The sequence below is a fragment of the Onychomys torridus genome, chromosome 15 (assembly GCF_903995425.1).
Source record: "Onychomys torridus chromosome 15, mOncTor1.1, whole genome shotgun sequence".
NCBI classification, from domain to species: domain Eukaryota; kingdom Metazoa; phylum Chordata; class Mammalia; order Rodentia; family Cricetidae; genus Onychomys; species Onychomys torridus.
The window spans coordinates 70,545,524-70,564,306 of NC_050457.1; the positions used below are offsets into that span (position 1 = coordinate 70,545,524).

At 39.9% G+C, this 18,783-nt stretch overlaps 1 protein-coding gene across 1 annotated transcript in view; it reads left to right on the forward strand.

Annotated features, from left to right (window-relative positions):
• Positions 1–18,783, forward strand: part of Sema5a (semaphorin 5A) — a 472,079-nt gene that overhangs the window by 249,627 nt on the left and 203,669 nt on the right. Inside the window, 1 exon segment of the mRNA XM_036206837.1 lies at positions 901–946. Coding sequence (XP_036062730.1) covers positions 901–946 — 46 coding nt within the window.

The window sequence follows — 18,783 nt, forward strand, 5'->3', positions numbered from 1 at the left end:
CTCAACATGCCATAGAAGTAACCATAAAGCAAGCTATTATTACTCATCTTTGCTCTTTGATTTCTCTGAAGCCCCCTGACCTTTTTTGTATCTTAAGGTGCACTTTTCTATTGTGTTCTCTTTTCTCCTGAGGTACTGCAGTATACTTGGAATGACTATCTCCTCTTCTCAAGGCATTTCTACTGCCACAGTGCCTCCTCTTCCTGATGCTGTAGAGGCTCTCATGATTTCATCCTGAGGCAGACCACCTCTTGTGATAGAGGCCCAAAAGCTACATTCCAGAGTCTACTGTACCTCAAATTTATAGTTCCTTTGTCTGTGCTCTGCTGTGTCCTTTGCACATTCCTTATTGAAACTGGTAGTTTTCTTGTCTCTGATTTCTGTATCACCTATGAGCAGCAAACCTGATTGAGCTATTGACAGTATCAGTTTCCTTGTGAAACCTGGTAAATGTGTGCCTCCAAGCTGAACCCAACCAGCAAGACAGATGCTGGGACACAAACTAGAGTCAGGGTCTAAGAATAAAACCAAGTGAGAGGAAAGAATAGACCCGAGAGGAAGGGTTGTGTTTCATCTTCTTTAAGTTAAACTTATTTTCAGAGTCAAGTGCCCATGTCCTCTTCCTGAGTCACACCAACCCTAGCAGGCAATGGGAGTGTGCATCTCTTCCTGGAATACACACTGCACAGTTCACAGCTCTCTCACCAGTCTCAAATGCACATCTCTTGAGGAGTCAGATGACCCTATTCTCTGTTTCAGAGAGCTGTGTCCCATATTAGCAGCAGGGTGATGTTTTGTCCCCTACATCACTACCTGTTTTTACCCATCATTCTCATGATGCTTAGACTTTGACTTTTGGGATCTATTCAAGGTAACATGCTCTCTGTTTGTGTTTTGCAGAAACTATCTCTTCAGATTACAGCTTGAGGATCTGTCTCTCATCCAGGTAAGTGCAATTTGTTTTCCATAAGTTTTCATTTTCCACCTCAAGGAACTGAAGACAGATGCATGTAAAGTTGTTGATCAGGGTGAACAGGGGTTCATTTCCCCAGTGGTCAGGCCCCAGGACTCTTAGCTGCCTTACCTGATGTGAAACACCACCTCCTTTAATTTCTAATTAGCCATTTCCTCCTGCAAGTGGTCTGTTCACTTCCTGGATGTCATCCTGACTTTCTTTTCATCAGATAACAGTGCAAGGGACATCCCTTGAGTCCTGGAAGCATCTCTAGTTAGAGCGGGTATTGATTGTTTAGCTTGATGCATCTAGCTCTCATATTCTGATGAAACACCCTTTCCTCCTCTGTTTATCATTATGTAACTATGAATGCACTGGGAAAAGACCACATAAACTGAAGAGAAAATATTAACCTCTAAAAATGAAACTTGGTTCTGTTGCCACTTGGAGATTGAGCTTGACATTCTTGTGCTTGACTGTTTATTTTAGTGCAGATCTAATCACTGGAGCTTCTTTTCTCCCTCTAGTCTCTTAGGAAAGTGTGCCAGGCAGGGTCTTCTGGAAGGGAAAAGAGGAGAGATACATATAACTCCTCTACTGGTGTTCCCAGGCTTCCTGCAGACTGTGAGAGAATCCCCGGGTTGTGCATAGTTTGGAAAATGGGCTTGAAACAATTTTAGAAGTACCCTACTGTACCAGGCTCTAAGGAGTTACTGGACAGAAGTTAATCCTTTTCGTCTAGAATTCTTGTGCTTTTGAACATTCCAAAACGATAGAACTCAAGCTTAATATCAGATCCATCTTTCGTTTTCCAATGTCTTAAAATAAGAAATTCCATAATCAGCTAATATTGCTATCCCTATCCCTGGACTTCTCATCCAGCACTAGGCTTATTAGTCATTATCAATTTCTTCATTGACAAAATAGCCACAAATTACCTTAACCATGTGCTATCCAGGTAAGAATAACCAAAATCTTTCAAAGGAGGTGAAGCACAGCCGTTGTTCCACAGTTGTGTGTATCTTTTGCTTTTTAAGTGATGTTGACAGATACATCTTTGTAATTGTTTTATTGTGTTGGACACGAATTGCCTGCTCACTGAAGTCTAGTGTACAACCTTAGCTGAACTGACTGATTGTTAAAATGTGAGTTTATTAATAAGCAATCAGAATGATCAGCATGCTGCAGGTACCCTCTTAAGTTAAACAAAACAGTCCCAGAAATACAGAGACTGAAGGATGTCACTTATATGTAGATCAAATGATTAATTCAAAGTAGCAGAGAAAATAATAGCTACAGAAGGCTTGAAAGATGCAGAAAAGATTGGAAAGACCTTGGCCAAAGTATGCACAATTCAGTTAGACAGTGGGAATAACTCTAAGAGACTGTCCTGTGTACTTTAAAATTGCTGAAAACAGATTTTAAATGTTCTATCCACAGAATCATAGTAAATGTTTTAGATAGTGCACAGATTATGTAGCTTGAAGCTATTCTGCAATGTATATACATATAATAAGTCATGTTATATTCATATATATATAATTTAATTTTTAATGAAAACCAAGCAACAGTTTAAAACAAGAATTTAAACAGAACCTAAAAAATTACTATAAATAATCTTATGAAATATAGACCATTCAATATATAATATGTTCATTTCTTCTCTCATGGTATAACACAGTATCTAGCTTCTCATCTGTGAAACATGGGCTGTGAGTTGGGGAGATGGCTTAGTTAGACCTGCATTCAATCACAGGACCAATGTGATAAGCATGGTGGTGGTATGTAGCACTTATAATCTCAATGGCAGAGAAGTGGATCAGGTGGATGGATCCCTGGGCCTTGGCTTATTGCCTAGAAAGTCTAGCTTACTCAATGAATTCCAGACCAGTAGAGACTCTGCCTCCAATTAAAAATAAAAGGTGAATTGTGCTTGCAGTGGTCCCCTGTCTTTACATGCATACACATTCATGAAAGAATAGACTCTCACAGAACTGTGCATCTGCACACATATGAATATTACACCCACCCTATATATAGCACCAGCACATAGTAGGTGTGCAAAGAAGCATGAAGCAAACAAATGTGGTGTTTATTTGTTTCTTCCTTTCCTAGCTCTTGGAGTTTTGAGGTCCTAGAATCATTAAATTCCAGGAAAGTGAGCACAGTTTACAAACAGAAGTTCCTGCTGTGGGAAGCCAGTGTTTCTTAGAGAGGTGATGACTCTAGGATGGAGAAAGGATGATGTCGGATCAGATTGAAGGAGCCAGTTTTAGAAAGGGAGGAGGTGTTCAGAGATGATCTGAACAGGACACAGAAACCATCTGGCAGTGGGCTCCCTGAAGAAATGGAAAAATTGGTTGCCAGGAGATGGTAGAAGTAGCAGATTATTGAACATTGAATCAGATAAGAATTTGTGAGCATATGTTAGCATTAAAATAATAAAAATGAGGCAAAAAGGCCAACTAAAATATTGAAGGAAATATCTAATAGAAAATTAGGATTTAGCAACCTTCACACTGAAAACTCCATGACATAAACATGATCCTTGGGTGATAAATTTATTAATTGTATTTGAAGACAACCAGAATATTGATATTATCATGACACTTTTAAAGATAATGGCTATTAATTGCACATGGAAAACTTGCCCTTGACAGTGAAACACCCTACTATGAACCTATAACTCATCAGTATATCATGATTTCAGTAGTAATGGGCCAAGTTTCTATGATTTTTTTTTTGTACTGAGGAAGCAGCAGGGTTTCCATGACAACTTACCAAAAATTATAACCAATCTCATAATACAGAAACATCACTCAAGCCCAGATAAACATCTTACAAAAATCTGGCTGCAAACTTTCACATATTACAGTCATGTGATGTATGTGTATCTGAATAAAGAGTTGCTTCATCTAAAAAGAGAACACATAAATATGTCTATGAAGTTTGATACTTACTCCAAACTGATTCTTAAAACACACTCTTTTTCATGCTACAAGTGACACTTTTGAGACAACCCAAAAATTTGAACATCAGGAGATAAGACAGAATCTTAATGTCCTATAAATATACAAATATTAATCCCTTGATTTTTGTAATTATGATTGTAAGTGTTATGGAAGAGAATGACCTTATTTTTTGGAAAACCCATAACAAGATATATGGGGTTGCTATGGTTTGAATGTGGAGTGTCTTCCACAGGCTTGTGTGTCTGGATACTTGTCCTCAGCTGATGATACTGTTTGGGAACATTGTGGGATCTTTAGAGGTGGCTCCCTGATGGAGAAAGACAGTCTTAGCATTGGGCTGGAGGGTAGGGATGAGGTGGGGCTTCAAAAGCCAACTTGACTTTCTGTTCCCTTTCTGCTTTTTGACGATGGATGCAGCATAACCAGGCCTCCTGGTCCTGCTGCCAAGGCTTCCCTGCCATGATCCATGACAGAACGAAGCCTTTCTCACTTAAATTTCGTCTTGTTTGGTATTTCATCACAGCAAAGTGAAAAATAACTAATGAAGGAATAAAGGGCATCACATTTGTAAGTTCCTCATGAATGATTTAAGTTGTATGTGTGCACTTGCCACAAACACCTACAAAGTGAATGTTTTGATAACATTAATGGGGAAGTTGGGATAAAAATCACAATTATTCGTAAGAATCACATCATAATAAATGTAGAGAGCTCCAGGCATGTAGTTACTATTAAGCTGAGAATAGCATGTTGCAAGGGCAAGGAGACTAATTGCCTTCCCAGGCGTCACTTCCTTTTCCAGGACTACCTTTGACAGGGTCACATGTAGGTTGTCTACAGCAGAGATAACTCAGAAGCATGTCAGTCTCACCACGTGGAATGTCCTCCGTCTGCTCACACAGACTGGGAGAGATAGCGACATCTTGATGGTGGTTTTCAAACCATAGCTCTGATAACGGGAGCCACCCTCTACCCGCTAGAGTGCCCCCCAAGCAGTGCAGCTCTCCTGTCACATGTCTGTGTCTGCAGGACTGTGGCCTGTTGTTTACTTAGTGTTACTAGAGATAAAGCTAACAAGTCTTTTCAACACTATTTGTTTCTCCTGTGTCCCCAGGAAACAGGTCTTGTTGAATCCCATGAATATTTTATTTTTATTTAAATGACTACTTCCAAGGGTGAAAAAATAATAATGGAATAAACACTGGCAAACAAAGGGCTGCATTGTTCTTATGAATGGGTCATCTGAGAAGCCTGAGGATGGCTTAGTCCATAAAGACACTTGCTGCTGAACCCAAATCCTGAATTTGCTCTCGGGAATCACATGGCAAATCTACATGCGTACACACACACACACACACACACACACACACACACACACGTGAAAAAGGGAGAGAAAATGTGTGTATGTGTGTGTGTGTGTGCGCGCGTGCGCGCGCGCATGCGCACGCACGCGTGTGAAAATCAAATGCAATATTAAGTCTTAGGTAGTTCATTATTATCTGTTAATCTCAATGAAAAAATAAAGATACAGTAGTGTACCATATATTACTCTTGCCCAATATTGCCATTCTAACATGGGATCATTACAGGAAGTGGCTGAGATATTCCAACTTCATTGTAAGTATCTAGGCTTGTTTGCATTTTGTGTCTCTAGCCTGCATTAACTGAACCGGCCATATTGGGTATTCAGCGCTCCTGTTGGAACAGGATATTTATAACTTCTGTGATTTCAGTTACTTTATACAAAGATTATTTTCTGCTAGAGAGAACCGAGATTGAATTATACACCTTAGGTTATCAGTTTTCTCCCTCTCCTCTCCAAAGACATAAAACAAACAAACAAACAAACAAACAAACAAAAGACCCACAACCAAATCAGAGACTATAAAAAGAGAGATCTGAGACCATGGAGGACACCAAATCTGAAAGGGAAAAAAAATGTCAAAGTCAAGGGGATGCCAATAAAGATGGCTTCTCTGCAGCCTCTCTGTGAGGCTGGGAAGGGCTAGCTGTTGCTCCCTCTACTCAATTATCATGGCCTCCTTCACGTGGCTGGCTTCTTACTCATCTCTCTTACCACCTTGGATATTCTACCTTTTCTGCTGGTGTCAAGCTGCCTCTTTGTCCCCCATACACTGGCTGCTCCCACATTCAAGTACATCCCTTTGTAGCCAGCCCTCTCTTGACTTGATCTTCTTCATGTACAAAAATAATTGAATCCTCCATCCTCACATCAGTCATTTGCTTTGTAGCCTATCATTGAAAGGAAGCTTGGCTGGTGGCCCTGAGGGGTTTCTCAGAGCTATAGCTTTTCTTTCTGATCAGTACTCATGCCTCACGTGGCAATCATTCTGTGCTTTATTTCTCTCAGTGTGCTTACTCACTGCATTAAGATACCAGGCAGCATCTCACCACTGACATGAATATTCTAACCTCCTGACACACCATATGTGTCATTCTTACTTTACCTTCATTTAAGGTACATTTATTTACAGTGTGTGTGTGTGTGTGTGTGTGTGTGTGTGTGTGTGTGTGTGTGTATGGCGGGGAGCAGTGTTTGTGCATGAACACATGAGAAGGTCAGAAGACAACCCTGGGAAGACAGTTCTCTTCCTCTGCCATTTGGGATAGGGATAGAACTCAGGTCCTCAGACTTGGTGGCAGGCACCTGAACCTACTGAGGCATTTTGTCATTTCCTACTTTGTCTTTCTAAAGTTCATATTACTGAGGTATGAGATAGACTTCTCAGAAATGCTCTGAAAGAAACACTTGAAAATGTCCACTCTCCAACTCTGTGGAAATCTCAGGACTAGGGTGAACAGGCAAGTCCAGACTCTGGACTGTTCTTCTTTACACACCAGCCCTTGTAGTCTGTATGCTCTCTAATCTCCCATTCAGTTCCTTTGTCTCAGTTTCCTGTCATGTCTTGATTTTGGATGAGCATCAGTGCTGAGCCAGCACATGTGGAATGGTGTTCCTCTCCTCTACTCTTCAGTGAATTTCTCAGTGGTCAGGAAACTCCAGCAGGGTCAGGGTCTACACCATATTGCTAGAGTATTGGTGTTGATCTAGTTTTGTGGATCCTTGCTAAAATCCTAAGTATTCTGTGGAATTGTTGCCAGAGAAACCTCATTATGAGGTCATACTTCCAGAGAGACCTGATGCCAGGGGCTGGAACAGAGTAAACAACTACTGCCAGTTGGAGGACCCCTTCTGCCCACACGGACCTCATTGCACCAGTCAAGAGAGGCATCAGCAGTGAAGTCTTTGAAAGCCTTGAGTGGAGATTGGGATACAGTCACTCCTATTCTTACTCTGAGTGGATATGATGTGTTTGAAGCAAATCTCCACTGTCACCACAGAAATATTCCCATGTACATATGCCATGAAGTGGCTACATGTGGATTGTTCACTATGACTTCAAGCAGACATACTTCAATATATAAAGAGAAACACCCAAAAGCTGCTTTACATTACAGAAATTAAACCTGTTTTTCATCAGTGACTTGAGAATCCAGCATCGGTGTTATATCATTTACAGGGCACCTTTCCACCTAGAAATGGTGGCAGATGTCCTGGCACACTGTTAATCAGCTGTGCCTGTTGAAGACCAGTCATTCTCTGATGTAGTAAGAGTCTGCCATTCTATGTCTCTGTCTCCTGCTTTGTGCTATTGTAAGAGATTCAAACCTCTATCTTCACATTCATTGTTGCCTCAATGATGACATTTGTTTTAGGGGAAAAACTCTTTCATAAAACTAGAACAACACAGCTTCTCAGAGAACTGAGTAACCACATTTGCTGCCACAGCCTGTGGTGGAATCCCACTGGACAGGTCCAGAAGAGTACAGAGGAAAACTTCAAATCACTCCTCCTCATCCTTGGGGAAATAGCTCAAAATGGGCACTCATGACCCTTGGTTTCCAAAAGAAAAGAATTCCTGGACTTTCTCACAACACTGAGGATAAGCAGAAAAAACAGAAATATGAGTGTTCTCTCACCACTGGCCTCATTATGACTTCTAATGTCTGGTCTCTCTCACTCCACAGTCACTATGAGCAGAAAACATTATCAGAAGCTACAGCAGGTGTTAATTTCTTTTCCTGTGTATCCATGATTAGGAATTGATTCCCAACTTGTGTCAACGTTTAAGCCAGCTGTTTCCAAACAGGGCAGTTTTGATTTTTTTCTCCTGAGGTATTTGACAATGTCTAGAGACATTCTTCATGGTCACAAATTTATATATCCTATACTACATAGAGCAATGCCTCCCTCCACCCAGCATGGTATTCTTTCATTCTGCATGGCTTACTGCCAATACTGCACACCTTCGCTGCTACCCCAGTTATCACATATTTTGAATATGCCAGATTTCTGGTTCATGAATTGATGGTTATTATTTCATTGCATCTAGAAGATTTATGATATTCTAGGAAATTCATCTTTTTAGGTTTTTTTTTCATTTTTTTCTCCTTTTTTATCTATTATATTTGCGTTTTAATTTTACACATCAGCCATGGATTCCCCTGTCCTCCCCACTCCCACCCCACCTTCTCCCATCCCCTCCTCTCCATTCCCATCTCCTCCAGGGTCAAGACTCCCCTGGGGATTCAATTCAACCTGGTGGATTCAGTACAGGCAGGTCCAATCCCCTCCTTCCAGGCTGAGCAAAGTGTTCCTGTGTAAGCCCAAGGTTCCAAACAGCCAGCTTATGCACTAAGGATAGGTCTGAGTCTCACTGCCTGGGTGCCTCCCAAACAGTTCAAGCTATTCAATTGTCTCACTTATCCTGAGGGCCTGCTCCAGCTGGGGGCTCCACAGCCTTTGGTTCATAATTCATGTGCTTCCATTTATTTGGCTATTTGTCCCTGTGCTTTTCCAATCTTGGTCTCAACAATTCACACTCTTACAGTACCTCCTCTTTCTCGACAATTGGACTCCTGGAGCTCCACCTGGGGCCTGGCTGAGGATCTCTGCATCCACTTCATCAGTTATTGGATGAGAGTTCCAGCACGACCATTAGGGTGTTTGGCCATCTGATCACCAGACTAGGTCAGATCAGGCTTTCTCATGTTTAAACCCTTGTTGACCATGCCTAAAGAATCTGTTGTGATTCTTGGGTTTAAATTGCCTCCTTTTATTAATATGAGATTAAATTTAAAAATGAATTAAGTCAATTTATAACATATACTCTAATGGGTCATAACACTCTGATATAACTACCCTCAGCTGGAAAGCTCTAGAATCTAAAGAATGATTAACTAATTAATAATTTAGAATAATTATTCCAAAGAGATAGTCACACTGATTAATTTTTTAAATTATGTTTTGTATTTATTGAGTTGGGAGAGCCTGACCTCCCCCATAGCTCTGAGAAATCATGACTCCAAAGCATCATCTCCCCATTTGTCTTTCTTCACTACATGTTCTTAAAATGATAGTTTTCTAGAAGCAGAATGATTTGATTACATCCTTTCAAGGGTCAACGAATTAAGGCATGTTGATCATAAGGTTGTATTATACACAGCTCTGCCTGCTCATTTGCATATAGTTAGCATGCAATCATGGCTATCTGTGGCTGCCAATCAGAAGACCTGAGCAGCCCCAGCATAGATCATCAGAGCCTGAAGTATTTATGTTTTTTATCTTAACAATATGTATTTTAGTCTCATGTCTGAGTGATAGCAAGTTTTCAATGAGTATTTCCTGACTGAAGAGGGGAGTGAATACAATGTGAGTCAGGGTCATATAAACATATGTTCATATGTTGTTGTTTCAAATTCTCACACAGTGTTTGGTTGATGAGTTTCCTTGTGCTTCATTACATGATAGAGAGTCTGATGAAGACGTTGGCTAATAGCCTCAAACCCAAGAAGCTTCTCTTTCTTATCTGCTAGTGTCTTACATCTTGCTCACCAGTCAGGATTTCTGCCAAGCACTGTTGTGTCTACCAGTCTGTTCAAACACTTTCATTCCCTCCCTTTGTAGCTTCTTGGAGTATTTGCTTTTGAATAGGTGTGCTTCATACAGAGCCTAGCTGTACTTTCACCTATTCCACAATATGCTCACCAAGTCGGGTAGACTCCCATCAACAGACAATCTTTCCCCCTCACTCACTGAACATATGTAAGACTCATGTCTTCATGCCTGACATCAGGGCAGGCTTTGCGGGGCTCTGTTTCATGTTGCCATTTGGGAACACCATGAGTTTTAGTTGACAGTAACCCTCATCCTCACCCCACCTTTTACAGAGTAGCCTGGGAGAGTGAGCAGAGATCTATCTGCGTGAGCATCCATTCTCAGTCAGATTTCACTGGCTGTAACTTAGTGCTGTGTTCTGTAATAGTTACAAGGAAGGCTGGGAAATGTACCTTCTCTGTCAATCTAGGGTGAACAGTAAATGCAGGCATCACACGTGAGCAGGGAATAGCGACGCAGCTGGGAGAACACAATGGAGCCCAAGAATGTGCTTCTCTGTTCCCTTCCTCTAAGCTACCTACTTAATTTTTTTTTTACTGTACACAAACAGATTTATTCATGCCTCAGACATTTTTGTGAATAATAAGCATGGTACTCTGAGGAAGCCACTTAACCTCTCTGGACCTCAATTTTCTCCACAGTACATTTTGGAGAGGAGATTCAAGAATTGTGGATTATCCCTGAAGTCCTTGTCAGCACTGGAATTTTAAGCATCATGCTTACTTGCCCTTCAATCTTTGCTTGAATGATCCCTGTTTCTGCATCTTTAAGGAAAGCAGTCCCTATTAACTTGGTGTACTGTTTATTCGGTAGAGTTTTAAAGTTGTAATCATGGTGAAATAATGATGCCAATCAGGGCAATAAGAATGATCACACATTTATTGTTCCCCTACCCTACATTTGGCTGTTAGAAAGTAACATCTCAATTGTAGAGAATTGATAAGGGTTGTGTGCAATTTAATCTTATTGACTAATTCAGGCTCAGGCAAAAGTGTCTGCATCAAGGTGTTCAGTTCATATGTGGTCAAGCTCAATCTCAGGGTATGGAGGACTTCAGATGAACTGGCTGCTTCAACTCTATCTAGCATTGTATTCATTTGAACCATTTGTGATGCTACCTATATTGACCCCTGTTTTATAACAACTGCAGATGTTACTGTATAATTGTCATTTATACTGCAGTTTAAGGTCAGGGTCCCTGGAGCCCCCTCTAACACAAAGATTCACAATATGTGGTCTATTGAAGGTAAGGATTCAGCATGTGAAGCCTGGAGAAGATTGCCAAGAAAAGGAATAGACTAAGCTGCTCTCAGAGCTGGAGCACACCCTCAGCCAGATCACACAGGGCAGTAAGGATCACGAATCAGCCCAAGGCTCATGCTACTGGTGCAAAGAGGATAGTCATTTACACACAGTTCCCGATGCCCTTCAATTAACCCCAAACCTTGCTTTGTTTGGAGACAAAGTGATGCAACTCTCCAGTGCAGTGACTTTTTATCAGCCAAGAGTAATTCCCCAGAAGTGGGGAGAGTCTCAGGCAATGACAGGGTGCTCTGCTCTGTACACAGACCCGGGCAAGGTGCCAATTCATCCAGTGTAATGGATACTGCTCAGCGTTTTCAGGAATATTATTTAAGTTTGTTCAGTATTCTAGACCCTTACTACATAGTCACCTTTGCTCAAAAGAAACAAACACACAAGAACAAAACGCCCGTCATCAAAACAAGTGAAGTAAATGAAGGAGTTTTATGTATTTGTGTCTGGCCATTTGTGAATTAATGCTTTTCAAACAATCTCAAATAGATAGATAGATGGATGGATGGATGGGTGGGTGGGTGGATGGATGGATGGATGGATGAATTTATAGTAGATAGATAGATAGATAGATAGATAGATAGATAGATAGATAGAATATGTGTGCATGTTTTTCTTCAGCTGTGAAGATGATTTAATTTCATGAAAAGAGGTCAAGAAATGTCTATAAGCCAATAGCAAACACTGTCTGACAATCCCCAGCTCTAGATAAATGGAGGGTTGATTCAGTGATCTGAATACATTTCTGCTTTCCTTTTCAAAAGGGCCTGGTACCTGACATAACTTCTGGAGGATGTGTGGGCTGGAATTATCTGCCCTGTTTCCATTTCCTTTCCTGTCCTGTCCTTCCCCAGATGCTGACACTGATAGATAAGGGGGCCTGCTAGGAAACCCCACTGTTTCTAACTTAAATAATACACTTCTTATATGGGCCAGAGATTATATATTGTAGAAGCTAGAGGTTTCTTGTTACCTAGAGGGTAAGTAAAAAAGAAAAGGAAAGCGCTAGAGAAAAATACATGAAAAAAATATGGGTCACATCTCCCTGACATTGTGTATAGTGAGTGGATTGAAACTCTTCATATGGTGACTGTGAACTCATGAGTCAGTTCTCTTCCTAAATTTACTCAGGACCACAATAGAAGTAGACAGAGTAGCTGTGGATACAGGTGTACTGGACACTGTTCTACCGTGGCATGTCTGTTACACACGACTTCTACCATTGCCCTCTACTGATGCTTTAATAATATGCATGTGACTTCATTATTAGATTAAAAACGCTCAGTCTGTGTACATCAAGTCTCACTGGCTTTGGTGCTTTCACCCTTTTACCAGTGTGATGTCAACTTGACTAAAAGCTAGTGACATCTGAAAGGAGGGAACTTCCATTGAGAAAATACCTTCACAAGATCTAGATATAAGACATTTCTTAATTAGTATTGATGGGGGAGGACCCAGCCCATTGTGGATGGTGCCATCCTGGGCTGATGGTCCTGGATTCTATAAGAAAGTAGGCTGATCAAGCCACATTGAGCAACCTAATAAGCATCACCACCCCCATGTCCTCTGCATCAGCTCCTGCCTCCAGGTTCTTGCCCTAACTGCTTTTGATGATCAACTATTATATGGAACTGTGTGTGAAATAAACCCTATCCTCCTCAAGTTGTTTTGGTCATGGTATTTGATCACAAGAATAGTAAGCCTAGGACACTAAGTGATACTACGTGATGTTCTATAGATTGTCTGGGAAATTTAACTTTTTATTTTAATGAAGCCATATTCAACTTTTAGGCATCCTCAACTTTTCTATAAATATGCTCTAGAGAACACACAGAGAAGTTTGAATGAAAACATCCCCTAATGAGAATAGTATATTCTGTCCAAACATGGACATAAATATTTATGATGTTATATCAATATTTACCAAAGAGTACTTGCATAGCTCTTTGCTGAAATAATTTCAATCATCATTTGAATAGATACGTAAATTTAAAATATATCTGAGTTTCAAGAAAATATATATATATGATTGAAGATAGTAGAAAGAAAACTGTGATCACCTATTTGCCAACAAGTAGTTTAATTCCAAAACTGTTGTATAATAATGGAAACATTTATGAACATAAGAAAGGGAACATGTGTATACATATGTTTGTCATATATGTAATATATATACCATATAATATATAACATTTACATACACATATATGAATGTATATCCTTTAAGAAGTCTTCACATTTTGAGTATGTACACTATATATATGTAGACAGAGAGAAGGGTGTTTGCTAGTCAGTGAGGTAGTTGAGAGACAGATAGATGATGGATGTGAAGATTTTCAAGAACAGGAAGCATCCTCTCTTTGTAAACTGAATGGGGAAAATTGTAAACTAAAATGCATTAAGAATGATAGATAACAGCCAGAGATAATTACTTCAGAAGGAGGAACAGTGCAAAGAATACAAAGCACACAAATTAAAAGCCCTACATTGCATAGCATTCAACAAAGTGCTCCTGCAATTCTGTGCAAGATGGAAGACCAAATGTCAGTGAGTACCATGGCTCTCACCAAATATGTTTTGTTGGAGCAATAGAGAAGATTTAAAGGTCATTACCTTACAGAAGAAACTAAAACACAATAAAACTATGTTGGGTTATTGTAGAAGCTAAGTTTTTTGTTGTTGTTGTTGTTGTTGTTTTGTTTTTTCGAGACAGGATTTCTCTGTGTAGCTTTGCACCTTTCCTGGAACTTGCTTTGGAGACCAGGCCTCGAACTCACAAAAATCTGCCTGCCTCTGCCTCCCGAGTGCTGGGATTAAAGGCATGTGCCACCAACACCCAGCAGAAGCTAAGTCTTGATGAGATAGCCTCTGACAAAGAGGAACCATATATTGACAAGGGCAGTAAAGATGTGCACCAGAGTCTCAATTCATTGTGAACACATGATACCTCTGTCTTGTAATAAATACTAAACTTTGAAATTATGAGGGCTCATCTATACAATTTTTAGCCTAAAACAAGGTAAAATTAGCCATGTTACTGGAATTCTGAGGGTATAAATTCCAAGCATATTCTTGATTGTAACTAGAAAAGCCAGAGCTTAGGAACTAGGATGGATGAGAAGCATTGGTAACACCCATTATCCAAATGAAATACATTTCAAGTCACCCAGTGGGTGAGTGACTTGGGCACAACAAACCCTGTAAATAATGGGTTTTCCCATACAGTAAATTTAGTTCATAAATCTGGCATAGTGACTGATTAGCAAAAAGCCTTAAGTATTTGCTATATGAATGAGAAGCCCTGGTTTTGGATCCTTAGGCCCCAGATAAGAGGTGGACTTCTATGTGTGTTCATGATCCCAATACTTGGGGTTGAGACATGAGGATCCCAGGTCAACAAAGCTTAAAAAATAATACAAGATGTGGAAAGTAGTGGAGGAGGGCATCTGATATTGAGTTCTGGCCTCCAAGTGTATATCAACTACACATACCCCCCCTTAATCCCTCATACACATGCATATACCACACACTGGTTTATTTATACCCCAGATGAGAATTCATATAATTACAAGAATATGCTGTGACAAAAGCATGTGAGGTATATGTGAACTTTGTCTCTCCCTCTCTAAATGGGTGACAGGTACCCCCAAACTACCTCTGTCTACCTCATCACTGAGACATATAGTAAGCAACTCCGAGGGGGGGAGAATACTCCCATGCATGTAGGAGAAACCATGTCATAGATAGCATATAGGGAGAAAGCATGGATTTCACGACTGTGGTCATTTAGTGTGCTTAACTCCGGGCAAGTCTCATTCTCCCCTATGAGGATTTGTTAATTGCCTGTAGATGAAGAGCATCCATGGGCTCAGCCTGATTGAATTTCCCCACCCACGTCAGCATGTCAGCTGGTGTTGGAATTGTTCAGGTCTTGCTTAAGCAGCCATATTGTTGAGATTCTGTGGGTGTCGTTTCCCTGTCGTATACAGAAGACAGTCTAGTAGACTTCCTAGTCCTAAAAATATACATATAAGCAACACTAGCTAGATGCAGAAGGTTACATTTATAGATTTATTTGCTTATGTGCATTATGTAACAATGATATTTACAGAGTAAAATGCCATGGATTTGAAAAGACGTGGAGGAAGGAAGGGGCATGGGAAAGACTGGGGGAAGGAGGGAGAAAGTTATAATCATATTTTAGTTTAAAAATTGAATAAAAATTAAGGGTGAACGTTTCAAAATTCCTTAAAAGACTCATTAATTGTTTTTTTTTTCTGGAATTTTTCCATTAATACTTTCAAACCATGGATGATTTCATGTAACTAAAGCCTAGAGAGTCAAATAATGGATAAAGGGTCCACTGAAGATCAAACCTGCAGACTTGTGGTGATATTGTATTCCCCAGTATATTGTGCACCCTAATAAACTTATCTAGGGTCAGAGAACAGCCACTAAACAGACATAGAGATCAGAAAATGGTGGCACACACACTTTAATCCTAGCATTCTAGAGTCAGAGATCCATCTGGATCTCTGTGAGTTCAAAGCCACACTGGAAACAGCCAGGCATGATGACATATACCTTTACTATCAGGAAGTGATGGCAGGAAGCAGAAAGGTATGAAGACCAGGAACTAGAGCTTTTTAAAAAGCTTTTAGCTTTTAGCAGCAGTTCAGCTGAGATCCATTGGGGGGAGGAAACAAGATCAGCTGAGGGATTGGCGAGGAGAACGAAGTTAGCTGTGGCTGGTTCTGTCTCTCTGATCTTTCAGCATTCACCCCAATACCTGCCTCCAGGTTTGTTTTTATTAATAAGACCTTCTAACAATTCACGTTACAGGCTAAACCTTGTCTAGGATTCATTCATTTCCTACTTGACTGAAGTAGTTGTGCATCATGGGTCTGCATCAGATGGGTCCTAGAGCTGAAAGGAGAAGTGGACACATGCCCCTGCCCTACCTAGAAGCTGTCTCCATTTGATAACCAATTGCAAATGAAAATTTAGTTTTCTCTAAAGTGTCTTACTGGGGAAATTAACTGCTCTGAAGATAGGCTGTCTGCCCAGCAGTGCATGACCAATAGATAAAGAGCTCTGTGGCATCTTTGGAGGTTCCTTGTCTCATCATGCGGTGTCAGGGTTTTCCTTTTTTCTTTTTCTTTCTTTCTTTCTTTCTTTCTTTCTTTCTTTCTTTCTTTCTTTCTTTCTTTCTTCCTTCCTTCCTTCCTTCCTTCCTTCCTTCCTTCCTTTCTTTCTCTTTCATGATATATATATATGCGTATATATATATATATATGTATATATGTGTATATATACGTATATATACATATATATACATACACACACACACACACACACACACACACACACACACACACACACACACACACATATATATATATATAAATGGCTTCCAGGTTGTATTTTTATGGGGTTCCTGAGTATGTGAAACAAGTGAGTCTTTGCATCTACATCTGTTTCTTGTGCCTTTTCTTGGACTCTTTTCCTTCTTTTGTTTTTTCCTATCCTAATGTGTTAGTTTTGCTTTATTGTATTATATTCTTATATTGTATTAATCATCCCTTAGACGCCTGTTTGTTTTCTAATCCGAAAGAAATATGGTGGATCCATATGGGGCAGGGAGATGGGGAGGAACATGGAGGAGTCGAGGGAGGGGAAATTGTAATCAGAATACATTATGTGGGGGGAAAAAATCTGTTTTCAGTAAAAAGAAAAAATTAAGGGACCTATGTGAACAGTGTGTGATTAGGACATTAAGTCCCGGAAATAAAGAGTCCATTGGCAAAGAAAGGAGATGCTGGGGTGCAAACAGGGTGGCGTCGGAGGGGGTCACTGTAGGCCTGAGGGCAGCATCGGGGACAGAACTACCAAGAGATGCTCTCTAGGGGATGCAGAACAGTGAATACCTGCTGGAGGTATGAGCATGTGTTTAGGAAAAGCCAACTTGCAAGTGGGCTCCTAAGACAGTCCAAAAGTGATTACACACACAGCGTGGATATGAACTCCAGGGAGAGAGGTTATTCTGAGGAAAATGCAGTCATGCCTTGTTTCCAAGACCATCTGTGTGTAATATTTACAGTACATAGTTGCAGGTGGGTAAATACAGCATGTCTAAACAGAATTAAGCTAGATCAGTATTGAGAATTTGGGAAATGGAGAGTGTCTTTATAGGGAAATGAAACCGATTTTAAAGGAGTAAGCGATATTTCCAACTTAATAAAAGCCTACATATAGTAGCTGGCATTATTGTTTAGATTTCAGGAGAAATATTAAAACTAACCAGTTAAAGATTCAAAGTTGGTACTCTGAGCCAATAATAGATAAACTAAAGCTTAGAGGGTATATGCCATTCATTTTTTCATATCATAAAGATTTATTTTAAATTAAGTGCAGGGTTAACATTAGTGAAAGTAATAATATGAAGAAGCTATTCTGTCCATAGGACATGCAAAGGCTGAGATGAGATGATGCAAACACGCCCAAGAAGAGGCTACAGAAAATAGTCTATTTCATGCACATAATTCATCAAAAAATTAAAAGAAATTAGATGCTTTCTGAAGCTGGCTTTAAGAAGAAAGTATGTTTTCACCCATGTCACAGGTTCAGAGTGGGAGAGCGGCAATTTTTACAAAGATTATTTTTTTTTTCAATACAAAACTCAGCAATGCAAATTATCCTGGGAAGAAGGGAATGGAAAACTATATTGGAGAGAAAGTAGACACACCGGAAAAGTGTGCCCCAAATGCAAATTTCACAGGTGGTAATGTGTTTGAAATATAAGCAATGAGAGCAAATTTGTGCAGAATATAAAGATTCTAGTATTTATCTATGTGTGGTTTCTTGGGCTTTATGATAGTTTGTGATACTATCAATTTTCCATGATGTCTACTTTATTTTTCCCCAACAAGTGATTTTTGTCTTCTGAATGGGATGCTTTGCCTCAGCCAAGCCCAGCCTTCCCCTCTGTGTGTCTTTCAGCATCAGGCTAAAAGCAAGCAAGCTTCCCCATTTCCTTTTGTAAGTCTATAGGGTTTGTTAAATGTAGTTGTCAATGTTTGATTTGGGGTTCTTTCAAGTCTGACTAAATGTGTGCTATGAAGAAATATGATGAAAAAATAACCCATGCCCTCAATTATTTAACCCTTATGTTTCAGATTCTTTTTGTTTACTGTGTATTGTGGAGATATTCTAGGACTTGATATGTATGATTCGGAAACACAAAAAGCAGTCCATCTTGTCAAATTGATCCTGCATATTCACTCTCTTTCTTACCCCTTTCTCCCTCTCTCTTTGCATTCCTTCCACCCTTATTTCCTCCCTCTCTCCCTCTCTCCCTTCCTCTCTCCATCTCCTTCTCCTAAAGTAAATGTTAAGAGGCCATGTCTATATTTTGCATGGTTTGGATTTGCTTTTCATATTTTATATAATTTCCCAATTCGTTGTCCATCTGTTGTTGTATATGCACATGGATGCATACTTTACAAGTTTATGACGAAATGTAAATTTTTCCCACCTGATTTGAAACCTTTTTCTGCATTATA